Below are 14,936 nucleotides of genomic sequence, written 5' to 3' on the forward strand. Positions count from 1 at the left end.
AATAAACTTTTCCATTGTGTTTCCACCGCAGTACCCTCACTTTTTGAAGAGAGAAGGCAACAAGCTTCAGATCATGCTGCAGCGACGGAAGCGGTACAAGAACCGAACCATTTTAGGCTACAAGACTCTGGCTGTGGGGTCTATCAACATGGCTGAGGTGAGAAGCATTTGACATGATCTCTGTTTACAAAGGTGGACATTTTCCTTTTCTTTAAACCCAGTGTTGTCACTTTGCTTCTTGAGAAGTACCTGACAGGATTTCATACAGCTGTCTTAATAACTGTAATCAGTATTCACAAGGAAATATTTTAAACAGATTTTACTACTGAGTAATAATATTGTACATCTTCTGGATAATATCTTGAGAGCTAAAGGTTTCATGAAGCTTATTACCTTGTGAGGGGTTTTTTGTTGTTGTTGGGTGGGGATTTTTTTTGGAGTTAGGAGGTCCAGGTCATTTCACCTGAATACAATACAGTCCCTTTTGTATTCAGGACACTTGAGCATAAGTTTAAAACTAGTAAATATTCTTTCGTATCATGTTTCCTGGAAGGAACAGCAGAAGTTGCAGTGCATTCAGTTGAACTAATGCATGCATTTGTCTTGGGCCAGTCATAGGTGTAAAATGTTTTGTTGTTTCATGTGTACAGAACGGACAGATAGGGTCACTCGGGCAAGCCTCCACATTCAAGTTAAAGCAAGGTTTGCTGTTCTTCTCTGTGCCACTGTGTGAGAGTTCAGAATCAGGTAGTTTCTATCATTTTGCTTGAAATACCCTGTGCAATTCTTATTTCATGGCTCTTGGTAATTTGGGTGGAGTTCTATTCATGCGAGGTAAGTGATAAAATTTTCAGATTTACACCTGAAAATTAATGCTGGAATCAAGTATGAATAAATTGTTCACTAAGGCTTTCTGAACAGTTAGCTCCATGCTTTGTTATCTCATGCCCTGTTTAATCTCTGCTGTTTCTGTTTCTGAGTATTTAGAGATGGGTTTAGCAGTAGCAAGTTCAGCTTAACACCAGTATTTTTCATCAGACCGCATTCTGTCAACAAATCATTTCCAAGCAAAATAAGCTAGTGTTATGCCATGGTGAGTTATTACTATATTAAACAACTAATTATAAAGATCGCTCCTTGTGCATAGTTCAGTTTCCCTTAGACTTGAAGTAAATGGTGAACTCCCCATTTGAATTGGCCACATTCTGATTTGTGGTGTTGCAGCTAACTTTTTTTTTTTTTTGTACTGTGTTTGGTTTGTTTAAGAACTGGAAATTAAATACTGCTGTAAGGCAGAAAACATGTGGGCTCATTAATTAGGTCTATCAGTGAACTTCTAAGTGTTGGGCATTTGCTGCTGCTGCGTGTGGTTTTTCTTAAGTCTTCTTGTAGTGTCAGCTGACTGAGGTTAGGAGGTCAAAAATTTTCAAAGGTTCACAGTGCTAGGAAATAATTGCTCTCCAGATCATCTGTAATATTTCTGAAATTGAAGACTTCAGGAAAACAAATTTTACAAGCCCCCCCTCCCTGGAGTTTATAGTATAATGACCTCTAAACAGCACTGATGCATGTCTTAAAATTTATTAAAAAAAAAAAAATTCTCTTCGCTGTTGAAACAAAGCAATGAATTGGAGTTGTGAGTCTAAGCAGAGATTAACAGCAGGGAGGCATATGTTCCTCATCAGCTCGGGTCATTTTAAAGCCATGTGAGGAGCTGACAAAGCAGCATGGTGTGTACTAGAAAGCTGAGGTGCAGCTGTGGGGAAGCACTTTCTGACTCCAGTGGGGCCAGAAAAGAATAAAAGTCTTAGGTTCTGGGGACAGCCCTGTGAGAGGCAAAGGATGGAGAAACCCATACTGAGATGTTCTTCTGCCTCCACAGTTGTCTTGTTTTTCTTGACCCACTGCTTCATTATCCTGGGGCGGGGGCAGCTCCTCTGAGATTCAGATGCCAGCTCTCTGGAGCATGGTTTTTTCTTTAGGAAGCACTTTGCATCTGTATCTCACCAAGAATTTTTGCCTTTACTGGCTCTTCTGCTGGGATTTAACACAAAATTAAGTTACTTAATTAGGTGTTCAGAAGGTTGGTAACTGGATAATTCAAATCAGTACTGTGCCATGAAAGCAAATACATAGTAATGAGGTAGTCAAGTATAGTGCTTCAAGGATGAGCTAATCAACTGTCAAGCTCAGAAGGCTTTTTCTTTCCTTCTATCACTTCCATTAGTAGTTAAATAAAATCTCAACTAACGCTGTGTATTGCCTGCAAGTGGCTCCTGCAGTTGCAGGGTGTTGCCTTTCTTCTGTACTTGGATATGTGGAGTAACCCTATTAACATAAATAACTCTTGCAGTATGCAAATGATGCAAGTTTAAGTACATTTAAATGCAGATTTTTACTGCTTAATTTCTGTCCCAGGTCATGCAGCACCCAACAGAAGGTGGCCAGGTTCTGAGCCTTTTCAGCAACATCAAAGAGGCTGCAGTGAAGGTAGCAGAAATCTGGATCTTCTCCTTGTCAAGTCAGCCAATTGACCATGAAGACAGCACTATGCAGGCCAGCCAGAAAATCAAGTCTACAGGTAAGAGTTACAACCACATGCTCTGAGGACCAGTGTCTTCCTGAACTAGCTGGAGATAAACCTGACCTGGGCTTAGGTGCTTCCTGGGACAAATGAGAACGGGTTTGCACAAGTTGCTGTGTCTGTAACTGATTAATGCAAAGAAAACTCACTTTGCCAGCCTGTTTCTGTGTGAGCAGGGAGTGTCACAGGAGTGGGGGATTGAATTGTCAAAGCTTCTCCTGCATATTACACCAGACCTGAGTAATTTGGAAAGGGTTAGCCGTGTTCTTGCCTATGCTCTTCCAGCATTACTGGAGGGTGTGTTGAGAATCTGTAGCTTCTCACCTGGCCAACAGTGTTGTATTCAGGAGATTCTCATTTCAGCTATTCTTCCAACTTCTTTTTCCTTTGATTATTCTACAATAAATCTAACTAACTTAGATAAGACCTGCAAACCTGCAATATGTTTTGCTGTGAGCTATGGCCTGGTTTAATGAGTGTATATCCATGGTGTTGAGAACTGTATAGGGAAGTCATTGGGTTTCTACTTGTGACAGTCTTCTTATGTGGTACCAGCCTTCTGCTCACTGCTAGAAGAGTGAGCTGTTGAAGGTAGGACATGCAGGTGCTTGTGTGTTGTTGCCTGAGGCCAGGCAGCTCACCTGAACAGTCATTTCAGTAAAGGACTTAGACTCTCCTGGCATGTCTTACTTGCTCCTTTAAGCCAGTTATGCCCACGTTAGTGAAAAAAGTAATTTCCTTTGTGGAGAAACCTTTTGCTGCTGTCTACCAGGTGGTTCTTTCCAGGGTAAAAGGGGATGGTGTTTCAAGGAGCCTTATCTGTGTGCTGGTCCTTCCTTCCTATTAGATGTGTTTATCCTTGTTCCTTACCTCCAGGTGGTTCCCATCTCACTGGTTCTAGCACAGATAGAAGATAAATTAGCAGGCATCTCCTTGTGTGCCTCCTTTCTTGATTTGTGACTGTTAGTTGGCCTTCTCTGCTCCTGAGATGACACTGTCCCCTGACCTTAAAGGAGTTTCACAGGATCTCTTCCCTCTTTCCTTCCCTTTCAGACAACTATTCCGAGGAAGAGTACGAGAGCTTCTCTTCTGAGCAGGAGGCCAGTGATGATGCCGTACAGGGCCAGGTACTGTTTAGGGCATGGCTTCTCCCTGTGAGAGCTTCAGTAGATTGTGTACATTCTCAGCTTGTGCTTGAAACTAAAAGCCTGTTTCTTTAGCTAAATCATAAGTGTGAGACTGTCACCAAATGTTTAGCTACAGTGGCAGAAGGCCTGCACAATAGTCCATTTCTTCCACCATGCTGTGATTTATTTGTTCACATGTTTGGATTTGAGCTCCCTTTAAACACTAAAACATTAGCATCCTTATGTGTTTCTCTACTTAACGGTCAAGGCATCGGAAGTTGATTGCTTCTGTAATACTGATTGGATTCAAAGAGCCCAAGTAGATCCCCAGCTGTGGTCTTTAGTCTTTAATACTTGCTGCAAAATAGGTCCTTACGGAGGACCCACTGGCTAGATGTGAGATGCTTTGGAGTTTGGGTCTTACTTCCCTCCAGACTCTGACATCACCTGCCTTCCACCTTTTGGAGTGTACGGAGAGAGGAACCCATGAAATGTGGGCCTGTGACTATCCTTCTTCACTGCATGTAGAACTAGGGCTGTTCTGTTTCTCCAAGCTGTTATTCCTGGCTCTCTGCAGGCCTGGTTCACTTCCTTTTTCCCTCTGCCATCATAACTGCAATTAAGGCAAATGCTGAAAGCCTGGAAGACAGAGCAACAGGTTCATCTTCCTAGAGGGAACATTTTTAGCACTTAAATGCTCATGTGTCCCCAAATCACAAAGATAACACAGGAATCCTCTTTCTGTTCAGGATTTGGATGATGATGAGTACGAGCTGGGGAAGCCCAAGAAACAGCGGAGATCGATAGTAAGAACGACGTCCATAACCAGGGTCGGTGGAAATTAGTTTTACTAACACTGATGGGGTTTGGTCAGGATGCACAGTGCATGTGGTTTATGGGAGCTGCAGTAGTAGACATGCTGGCCCAGCAGAGAGCTTGGGGGCATGGTCACAGCATGTGAAGAGTTACCAGAAGCAGCCAGTTCAGGGGCTGGGGCTGTCCTAGGTGTGTGTATGTGCTGTCTTGAGTGTCCTTTGGCTGCAAGGTTAAGGAGCTCCAAAAATCATGTTAAGTGTGTGAAATTCACCCCCGTGAAGAAACCAGTGCAGGATCCATGCTCATGTAAGTCCTGAAAGGAGCTTTAAGTGAAGGGAAGCTCTTCTGTTTGTGCTGTGCATGGGAGAGGCCAGTGGGAAGGTGTCAAAACGAAGTTAAGTAGCTCGGTCAGGGGCTGGAGCTTGACGGATAAACCTGGGGTGATGTATGTGGTGCTGAGGCAAAAGAAGTGGCTGGATATTGAAGGCTTTGGCTAGTTGCATGCAGCTATCCACCCTCTCGTAGCAAGCATGCGTGTGCCTGCAAAGCTGCACTTCTGTGTGGAGCAGTGACTTGTGCTTGACCACGCCATAATGCAGCTTTCTGCTTACACAAATGTTTATGCACGTCTGTGATGACAACTCAAAACCACAAGGATGGGCTAGGTTTTCTTTTTTGGACTTAAGAGTGAGTTTGGAGATCATTGTGCCTCCTGTGAGGCTATTTCTGAAATCCATGTTTTGGTAAGGTCTGAAATAAACCCCATTTTCACCTGAATCTGCCACTAAAAAGACCCTCTGTACGAGAGCAGGAGCATGCTAGTTCATATCCTTGGTGTCCGTAGTATTGTTTTCAGGTGTCAGTGACCAGCCAGCACAAAAAAAAGCAACCTACATTTAGTAAGAATAATGTATTTCTAGCCTGGACCACTAAACTGATGCTGAATTTCCACTGTGTGGAGTTGGTGCAAAACTGAGTTTGGTGCTGCCAGTTAACATCAGTCCAGCTCCAAACCCAACAGGTTTCCTGTCTGCTGACTGTCAAACCATTCAGGCCAGCAAACAGCTCTTGCCGTGTCACCTTAGCTACTGCATGCTGTGTGTCCTCCCTCTGCAGACTGCTGTGCTGGATCCAAGGTGATCTGTGTGATGGACAGTTTTGCTTGGCATCCTCAGCCAGAGGACAACTCTCACTATTGTGAGAACGTCTTTGTCTCACACGTGCATTGGAGACAGAGATAGGGTGGTCTTTGGAGAGTCTTGTTTGAGACTTGGTAGATTGATTTCACCTAAACTTTAGCTGTTTAGGAGGTGGTTGGAGCTTGCAGGATATGAGTTCAGAGCTCAAGGGCTAGGTTTGGAGGTGTGGGGCAGTGTGAAGTGTCTGAGGCCAGAGTGGGAACGGGCAGTTGTATTTGCAAGAAGAGCTCATGTTGAGATACAGGAGAGCCAGCAAGTGAGCAACCTTTTTCAACTGAGTGGCTTGGTGCCAGCCATTTTCTCTTCCCTTTCCTCCTGACACAGGGATGACACCTCAAATGATCTGTACCAGCAGTCACAACTGAGCCCTTCTTATCTTCTTTTTCTTCAGCGTGTGCATATTAGTTTGGTCAGTGACAGACGACAAGAAGGGCTGGGCAGCTTGTGGCAAATCTCAGCTGTTTGGTCCAGCCAGAGAGAGCGAGCTCTTGGGGGCAAGTAAATACAAAAGAAGTGCAGCAGTTTGGCTTGTGTTGTTTTGGACTTGGTGCCTGCTGTGCCCAGGATTTATGGGTATCAGATTTGGAAAGCATTTTTCTGATAGGTGAGTGCTAAGGACAAGTCCCACAACTTTTCTACAGTGCTCTAGTCAAATAAATTGAGGATCAGCTGCAAGTTCTTGGGAAAACAGTGCTTTAGTTGGTAGAAAACACATTTTTACTTTGGGTTAGTGGGTAGATGGCCAGTGTTGGCTCGCCCTTGTTAAGAATCAGAAAAGTTGACTATCAAACGTTTGCCAGAAATTTATCAAACAGGTACAGAAGGTGATCTGGCGGTTAAAAGAATTTGTTATCCACTCTGTGTCCAACCAAGAGTGATGTGCTATCCATCAGGGCCAGAAGGTTTATTATGCTTGGTGGAGTGGGGCTGGGTTTGTTGTAATGCAGGAGAAAAAGGTCTGGAAAACCTAATTTCAACATGAGAACAGCAGAGGCTTGGTTTGTGTGTTTGATTTGAAGCAGCAGCTAGAGCACCAGTGTCAGACGTGTCTGGCCTTCTTGTAGACTGGGAGAAAACAGTTCACTTAATGCTTTATTTAAGTAAATGTGTCTTTGACTTGCAGCAACAAAACTTCAAACAGAAGGTTGTGGCGTTGCTGAAGAGGTTTAAAGTGTCTGATGAGGTAAGTAATTCAATCTGTATGCCTTCCTGTCTTGTGTGTTGCCCTCTAACTGCTTGATGTACCTTGCTTTAGTCTTCCTCTAGAGAGGAACACTCTCCTGTTTCCCCCTAGTTCCCTTCATTTTGTTTTCAAGTCTGCAGTGGATGTGACCTTTCCTTACACCCTGGCCTTGCATGGAGGCTTGAGGGCTGACTTTAAAATGTCATCAAACATTTTCTAGATCGAGTTTTATCAAAACCAGATTTTGGCAACCACATGTGTACCCATTAGTTTTGCAGACTGCTTTGAAATATCTTTGACCCGTTCAAAGGCAAGTAGTCAACTGTGTATGTTGCTCATGAAGTTAAGTCCCAGCCTGCTTGATCATCTTACTAGAACAGCCAGGCAGGACAGAAAAACTTGGATAGGGAATGCAGATCCACAGGAGAGTCAGCTGTCTGGTAAGAGCTGAAAATCAAAGAGATCCAGAACCCAAGAAACATGTGTAACATTAAGTATCTAATATAAAAGCAGTTAATATCTCAATTGGCTGTCTGTGTGCTGATTTTGTGGCTTGTGGGAAAGAGTGAGTGAGTAACTCCTCATACTTCCTTATGCTTCCAAACAGTTCTGTTAGCTTTGCTGTTCTTCCCAAGTTAGCTCAGTGGAGTCAGCACTCATAGCTGAGGTCTCAGCCAGCTGAGCTGCTGCTTCTCTGGAGCTGCCATTCAAAAAGCAACCTCCGAACTGTGCACAACTGCCTGCTTGCTCTGGTGTTTGTGTTGAAACAACCTGTGGAAGTTTTGTGTGAGATCTGTTCTCTTTGGCTTTGCGTGTGGGTGGCAGCTGATCCTTGTCCAGGTTCCAGGCGCCTCTTGTGGACGTTTGTCATATCTACCTGCTTGGGTATCAAATCAGGAGGTGTCATGGCAACTTTTTCAGTAAAACCCAAGGCAGGTTACGCTGTTGGGAGTACTGCATTTCTTTATTTGTTCTAAGAGAACTGGGGCACCTTTAGGGGCCTTTTTAAAGCTTTGTTTATAGAATGGTACTGAATAATGGACGTAATCTGTGGTTAATAGCTTGTTCGTGGATGCTTAGTCCAATAGGTAACTGCTGCTTAATCTAATACTGACAAGCTTGCCCCAAAATCAGCACTTCTTGTATACTAATGTTTCTGTTGGATATAGTATCCTTGCACTGGGAACAGAATCTTACTCCTAAGACTGGTGTGCTGCAGCCCTCGGGAGCTCGGGTCATATGGGGTCAGTCTGGCTCCTAGCGGTGTCAGGAATGCCTGCTTTTGTTCTGTGTGTAGGTTCTGGATTCAGAGCAGGACCCAGCAGAGCATGTTCCAGAGGTGGAGGAGGACTTGGACCTTCTGTATGACACGCTGGATATAGAGAACCCCAGTGACAGTGGGCCAGAAATGGAGGATGATGACAGTGTCTTGAGCACTCCAAAGCCAAAGTTAAAGTAAGTGTGGAGTGGCTGATGCTAGGCCACAGGGATACTGTGCGCGCTGTCAGCATAGATTAGATATTGTTTCTATTGCCACCCTTCCATCCTGTTTTTTTCCCCCTCTTGACCTAGTGTTGGAGCCCTACTGTGTGTCATTAGAACTTGTATGACTGCTTGTGAACTGGGGATAGTTGTGGGGAGTGGTCTAACATCCCTTCAGTCTCATTTCTTCCTTGTCCCCTTCGCAGATGTTCTGCCTTCCCTGCCAGCTGAGCACAGGGTTAGGAATTGCTGACGGGGAGGCAGTAGAATTAAACTGTACACGGATGTTTTGAAGAGGTGGTAGAAACAGCCGGGAAATCTGTGCTAAGGCAGAAGGAGATGTGGTTGGAAACTGCAGAAGTAGAGGCAGGGATCGACAAGGAAGACTGTGTCTTTCTGGAAAAGCTGATAAGACCCTATGTGGAAAGAGAGTCTTTGCAGGGATTAAGGAAGCAGAACTGCGGGAAACAAAGGAGCTCTTCACGGCCCAAGGGGACTGACTGACTGCAGCACACGTAGATATACACAAGCCTATTCTGAACTGGCTTTTGTGGGTGCTGACGCATGGGCAAACTGAGCTGGGCATCGCTGGCTCAGGGTCTCAAGCAGATGCAGAACCCTGAGCTAACAGAGCTGTGTCATACCCCTGCCTGAATAAAGACTGAAAATGGGAGACTGTACAAGCTGCATGTATGCTTCTGACTGACATGTGGTTGCATGCTCAGGCCTTCACTGTTGTGACGGCACTGACACAAGCAAAGCCTACCGCTGTAGTTAGCCAGTACAGTATCTGCTAAGTGCCAGCTAATTACCAGGTGTCATAATATCCTAATTAGTGTAGAATAACCTAGTTGGGCCAAGAATAAATTCCGAGTCTGAAGTGACTTGTTGCCTATCAGTGAGCCAGAAGGCATCAAGGATGGACTGGGGCAGTAGTGGTAAGTGATGGGGCTGGTGGCTTATAAAGGCATTTGCAGCTTGACCTGTTATATTGCCAGTTGGTGGGCCCTTGAAGGGATTTGAAAGTAGATGTGTTGCGGTAAGCAGTTGCTTTGAAACAAGCCAAAATGGTGTACTGCACACACTGAGAGCTCGTGTCCTATTCCCTAGAGCTGAGAAGCTCTGGGATATGTGATGGCTGGAATATTGCTGGAATAAGAACTTATGTCTCTTTGCTCCTGGGGAGACACTTTGTGGTTTGCTGTGTCCAGTTCTTGTGTTCATATCTTGAAAGGGATGTGATAAATGCTGATGATTGCAGGCAGGTTTTTCCTGCAACAACAAAAAAAAAATCAGTTCCTTAAGTTGTAATTGAGTCTTGTAGCCTGGTGTGATGAGCTGCCTTTTTATGTGGAAGCGCAATCTGATTGTACGCCCTGCCTTATCTTATTGAGCAAATGTGTAATTGGATCCTAGGGCTGGCAGCCAAATCTAGATGCGAGCTGGAAATAAAATGCGTATTAGCACGAGGAGTCACTTACCCGCAGGAGCAAGTACCAGAGTATCAATGGGGGGCGGTTAATTCTACTTGATGTCTTTTCAGTCAAGAGCTAGACCCTGTCTGGAATGACGTGGCTCAATCAGCATTTGCAGCACTGAAACAAGAATTGCAGTGTGAAACTTTGCACCTGATGCTTGGAGTAGCGAGGACACAACTGCTTGTGAGGGGTGAAGGTGCATTCGGTTCCGCTGTGGGAAAATGCTGGACCCATGTGCCCACCCTGGATTTTATGGAGACAAAAGCTGCTGTTTAGTGTGTAGCGTGAGAGGGTGCAAGTGTTCCCAGTAAGAGCTTTATAAATACGGTGTGCGATGTGACAAGTGATATGTTGGGTGCATTAGCTGGAGGTTGGTCAGTCAGTGTCAGGGCTAGACAGGGGTCCCTGGATTTTCTGGCTTCTCTTGCTCTCCTGGAGACCTCCTCCTTTCAAAAGTTGCCTATAAATTTTACTGGAACCATTGGGGAGCAGTAAAACACCTGGGAACAGTCACGTTGCTTTGCTGTGAATGTGTTAGACTTTCTCTGTTAGTGTTTTTGATAATAAGAAACTCTTTTTGTTTTCCTTATTCAGACCTTATTTTGAAGGACTGTCACACTCCAGCTCTCAGACAGAAATTGGTAGCATCCACAGCATCAGGAGCCAGAGAGAGCCATCAAGTCCTGTAAGTTGTATTTCAAGAAGGGTATCTATCTGCAGATAATATAGCAGACCTACATGTCTCTATTTTCATGTGTAAATTAAAGTACCCTCTCTGGCCTCCTCCAAAGACATGGATGCAAAGATAGGAATTTTCTGCTAAGAAAACATGTAAGTTGTTCTGGGGCTTTTTGGAGAGGATGGTGGAGTTTTTTTAAAGCAAATACTGTATTAACTCAAGGGGACATCTTCAGGTTATGTATTGAATACTTGCTAATGGTATGAATAGCTCCAGACTTCTGTGTACTTGCAATGACTGCCAGGATGAGAGATGTTGCCTGGGAGTTTTAGGGACTCCTTGGTACTGTTTCAAGGAAGTTTTACCTTACTATGGTTGGGATACTTTTCATGGTGGCTGGGAGTAAATGCTGAGGGGCAGCTCACCTGCTTTTTCATCCCCTTTTCAGCTGCTGCTTTGTCACATCCCACACTAATGCATTCAGTCCTAGCTTGACCAGGAACCACTCCTGGTCATGCTGCAAAGCTGTGCAATGTTTAAACAAAGAAGTGTGTCTGATCCGTAGAGTGTGGCTGAAAACTGTGCTGTGCCTCCTAATGATTTTTCTCTACTCAAGCAGGTAGAAGTGCCTGAAAAGACAAAAAATCTTGGAGCCAAACATGCAGGCGACAGTATCTCTGACACTGTCTCTTATGTAAGTTGAAAATGCACTTGTTAACATTCCTCCTGGCAGTTTGGGTGTCAGCTGTGAACTGCAGTCTGTGGCATGTGTCTGTCCGTATAGTTGCATATGCCAAGATACCATTTGCTGCAGTGAAGATAATGCTGAGCTCTCCTCCTGACCTTAGTTGTTGGAGGTTCTTGTCCTTCAGCCTTTTGAAACTGAAATGCTTCACGTGGCCTTCTGTTTAAACAGTCTTTCTCTTGGTTTGAGGAAGGCTGGCCCAAAGTATGCTACCGAGCATGTGTATTGTCCTGAAAAGTGTTCTCGGGGCTTTTCCATTTTATCAGACAGAAGTATTACTTCAAGCTGAATTGGTGGGAATTAAGCTGGTCCTGGGGTAAAAATCCCAAAGCTAAAGTTGCTTTACTGGGGACGTGCAGCTTGTAATGTTTCTCCCATGTCTTTCTCTCTCTGCTAGTTCATTTGGGTAAGCTGAATTAATCTTTATTGCATTAGGAGACATGTCTCTGGCTTTGAGCTGAGAGTGCCTATTCCAAATAGGGTATCTGAGCACCTTTCCCACTTACAGCTCCCTTGTGAGGCAGAGCTGAGAACAGCCAGTATTGGCCTCTCCCTTTTGGCAGTGAGTAGCTGAATGTGACCCAGGCAGAGCCCAGATGGGGTGCCTCCTGCCAGCCCTTGTGGTAGTGAGACAGAGGGGAGGGTTTGTTCCTGATGACTCTGTTCCCTGTGTTTTTGCAGGAGTCTAACCAGCAAGCCGAAGTCCAGGAAGCTGAACTTCCTACACCAGATGTGTTTGTTGAGAAGCTCCCACCCAGCGGCAAGATCACTAAGACCGAGTCTCTCATTATCCCATCCACCAGGTAGAGTGGTGACACAGCATTGTGCCTGCTGCAGGGCTGCTTGGGAAGTCAAGGACAGCCTGCTAGCATTTGTTCAGGATGACCGTAAGCCATTGACTGCAAGGAGACCCTCATTGTCTTCAGACACTCAAGTGATGGGTCTCGAGCACTTGATGATAAATGAATGCTCAGAACCCTGAAGGGCAACATTGCTTTGAGGTTGCTCCTCTCTCCTGTGTTGTACCCGCTCCACGTCCAAAGAAGTTTTATAAAACTCTGGAGCTGCTTGCTCAAAGATACTGTTACTAAGTCAGTGTCTGATGCAGATTTTGGCCTTAAAGGTGGTTGTCAAGTCTAACTTATGTCCTGTTAAGCCTTCCCAAATAGGGTAGTGAATGTGGGCTTCAGCAACCCCACCAAATATTTTCTGTGATTATTTGCAAACAAATAGGTGTTCTTTTGAAGAGATGTTTCTGTGCTGCTTTTGGGGGTTTGACTGCAGTTTGCATGGCTGGATCCTGTTATGCTGGTGTAGGTGGTGCGGGTCTTAGCATGGGCTGTGGAAGTCTGCTGAACTGTGTGCTCTGCACTATCAGAAGGTCTCAAGCTAGCTCAGATCTACATGCACGATTCCCCAATGCCTCCACTCACATTGTTGAGGTTGCCAGACTGGGTCATCTGGGATTTGGGGGATGGATTTCACTCGGGTACAAGCCAGCTCTGGAATGCAGGCACATCTCTCTAGCAGGTCTGAAGGGAAGCACACGGGACGTCGGGGAAGGAGCACGTCTCTGAAGGAGAGGCAGCCGGTGAGGCCGCAGAACGAAAGAGCAAACAGTCTGGACAATGAACGCTCTCCAGACACCCGGCACCACTTACAGGTGTGAAAAAGATTGCTGTCTTTCCAGCCACTCATAGTTTTTCCTCTTCTCCAACTGTGTCCTGTGGTTTCTTTCCTTCTGGTCCAAGTGCTGTCCCTGCTGGAAAGGAACTGGGCCCTGCGGCTCTAGGAAGGAGGGAATTTATGTCTTGGCTGATACTGCATCTTCCATGCAATCTGCTGGGCTTTGCCAGCTTGTTTCTTTGTCAGCCAGCCATAAACTGAAAACACTGGAACAGACTGTTACAATGAGAAACGAATAGGGATGTGTTGAGGAATTACTCCTTTGAAATAAGGCAAATCGCTATGAATTGCAAAAGGGAACTGACTTGTACAGAGCCTATGTGCCATGCTTCTCTTAGCTGAAGGACTCGGTTAATTCCCTCCTTCAAGGAGATTGCTGCTGGCTTCTGTGAATCCAAATTTCCTTGGGATACTGTTGGTTGGTATAAAGTGCATGGCAGGAGTAATGGCTGACAAAACGAAGGTGGCTAATGGAGGAGCCAGCAGAATATTGCAGTATTGAAGAAGCTGATAAGTGCCAGTTCCAGTAGCTAGTGTGGCTGCTAGCATGCTTCTTGTTGATGGGGTGACCAAACACTGGCTGACCGTGCACAGCCACCTGCATGAATGCAAGAGCTGGAGCTGGTGGCTTGAGGATTAGAGCTGATATCTCCTACTGTTCTCTCTGTCTTTGTTTCCAGATCCCCAGGAAAACGGTATACGACCAGCTAAATCACATCCTGGTTTCAGATGACCAGCTGCCAGAAAACATTATTCTTGTCAATACTTCTGATTGGCAAGGCCAGGTAAAAGCAGGAGATTACCTGAAGCAAAGTTCTCCTTCACCATTCCTCAGGAATGGACAGGCCTTGAACTCTACCACTAACCAAATATGTTCTGTGGCTTGGTTGGAAGAACAGTGGTGGTGCACAGAGACTGGCAGCATACTGAGGATTCAGTGCCTACAGAGTGGGTTTCATTTCACTGGGAGACGCTGTGGATCTTGTAAGGGTTTACCACCTCAGTCTTTCCCCAGAGGTTTTTCCTTTTCTAAGAAATGCCATTCCTTCTGGTTAGCAGCACACTGGGAATGGCTAGATCCTTACACTCAGGACCCTACTTCTTGGCTGTGGTAGGCTGGGACAGAGGAAGCAGGGAGGACTGACCTGTGGTTTAGGCTGAGATTTCTGGGCACAGGTAATGATCATAGGAGAAAGTATTTCAGGTTTGCTCTATTGCCTTACATACACGCTTGTGACTCCTGACTACTAGTTATGTCACTGCATCTTTTCTGAGTGACGGTTGTATTAAGGAGAACCTTGAGCAGTGCTTTCTTATGCTGGCAACATGGGCTGCTTTGTTATGGATTTGGGTGGGAGTTAGGAATAAACTTTGCTCCTTTCGGAACCTCAGTCTGAGAAAGTAATAAAATGTGTATGGAAGAAACACAGTAAACGTGTACTGGGTGACTGTGGCCTGTAGAACTTGTGCCAGGAGTGTGGAGTTACGTCGACTGGTTTGGCTTTTTGCTTCTGGAAGAGCTGTGGTCTCAGTGTCTGAGATCAAAAATACTAGCTGAGCTACTGGTTCCAGTTTCTCTGTACTTGGAAGATGGAGAAATACCTTCTGTACATGGATCAGGAAGTATTGGTGGTCTTCTCCCAGTAGCTTGCTTTAGCAGCTTGTGCATGCAGTATCAGAGGGGGTGAAGATACCATTGGCCGGGGTGTATGCATTAGCAATGCAGAGTTTGAAAGTGTGAGATAATTGTTGAGTCTCATCAGTGTTATGTCCATGTATACCTGAGGTGTGTGTGAACTAGTTTTCTGCTAGCTGCACAGAGGGGAAACAGTCCGTCATGAGGAACATGTATGTTGGTAGCATTCTTCCTTTTTTTTAGTGCTCAAGGGTGGGCAGAACACTGCATTTGTTTAAGTCCTTTTGAAATCCAAGAGGTGCAACTGCAGGTCCAGAACCA

General features: G+C 45.1%; 1 protein-coding gene across 3 annotated transcripts in view; it reads left to right on the plus strand.

Annotated features, from left to right (window-relative positions):
• The window catches only part of PACS2 (phosphofurin acidic cluster sorting protein 2), a 78,638-nt gene that overhangs the window by 36,787 nt on the left and 26,915 nt on the right, over positions 1 to 14,936 (plus strand). For 2 of the 3 annotated variants that reach the window (XM_074151235.1, XM_074151234.1), the window contains exons 4-14: positions 32 to 157; positions 2,419 to 2,581; positions 3,638 to 3,711; positions 4,461 to 4,541; positions 6,850 to 6,909; positions 8,207 to 8,364; positions 10,464 to 10,554; positions 11,165 to 11,242; positions 11,975 to 12,096; positions 12,824 to 12,956; positions 13,660 to 13,764. In XM_074151235.1, coding sequence (XP_074007336.1) covers positions 32 to 157; positions 2,419 to 2,581; positions 3,638 to 3,711; positions 4,461 to 4,541; positions 6,850 to 6,909; positions 8,207 to 8,364; positions 10,464 to 10,554; positions 11,165 to 11,242; positions 11,975 to 12,096; positions 12,824 to 12,956; positions 13,660 to 13,764 — 1,191 coding nt within the window. The remainder of the gene's footprint in view (positions 1 to 31; positions 158 to 2,418; positions 2,582 to 3,637; positions 3,712 to 4,460; positions 4,542 to 6,849; positions 6,910 to 8,206; positions 8,365 to 10,463; positions 10,555 to 11,164; positions 11,243 to 11,974; positions 12,097 to 12,823; positions 12,957 to 13,659; positions 13,765 to 14,936) is intronic. The other variant, XM_074151236.1, reaches the window with a different exon arrangement.

Source organism: Numenius arquata, chromosome 8, assembly GCF_964106895.1.
Source record: "Numenius arquata chromosome 8, bNumArq3.hap1.1, whole genome shotgun sequence".
Taxonomy (NCBI): Eukaryota; Metazoa; Chordata; class Aves; order Charadriiformes; family Scolopacidae; genus Numenius; species Numenius arquata.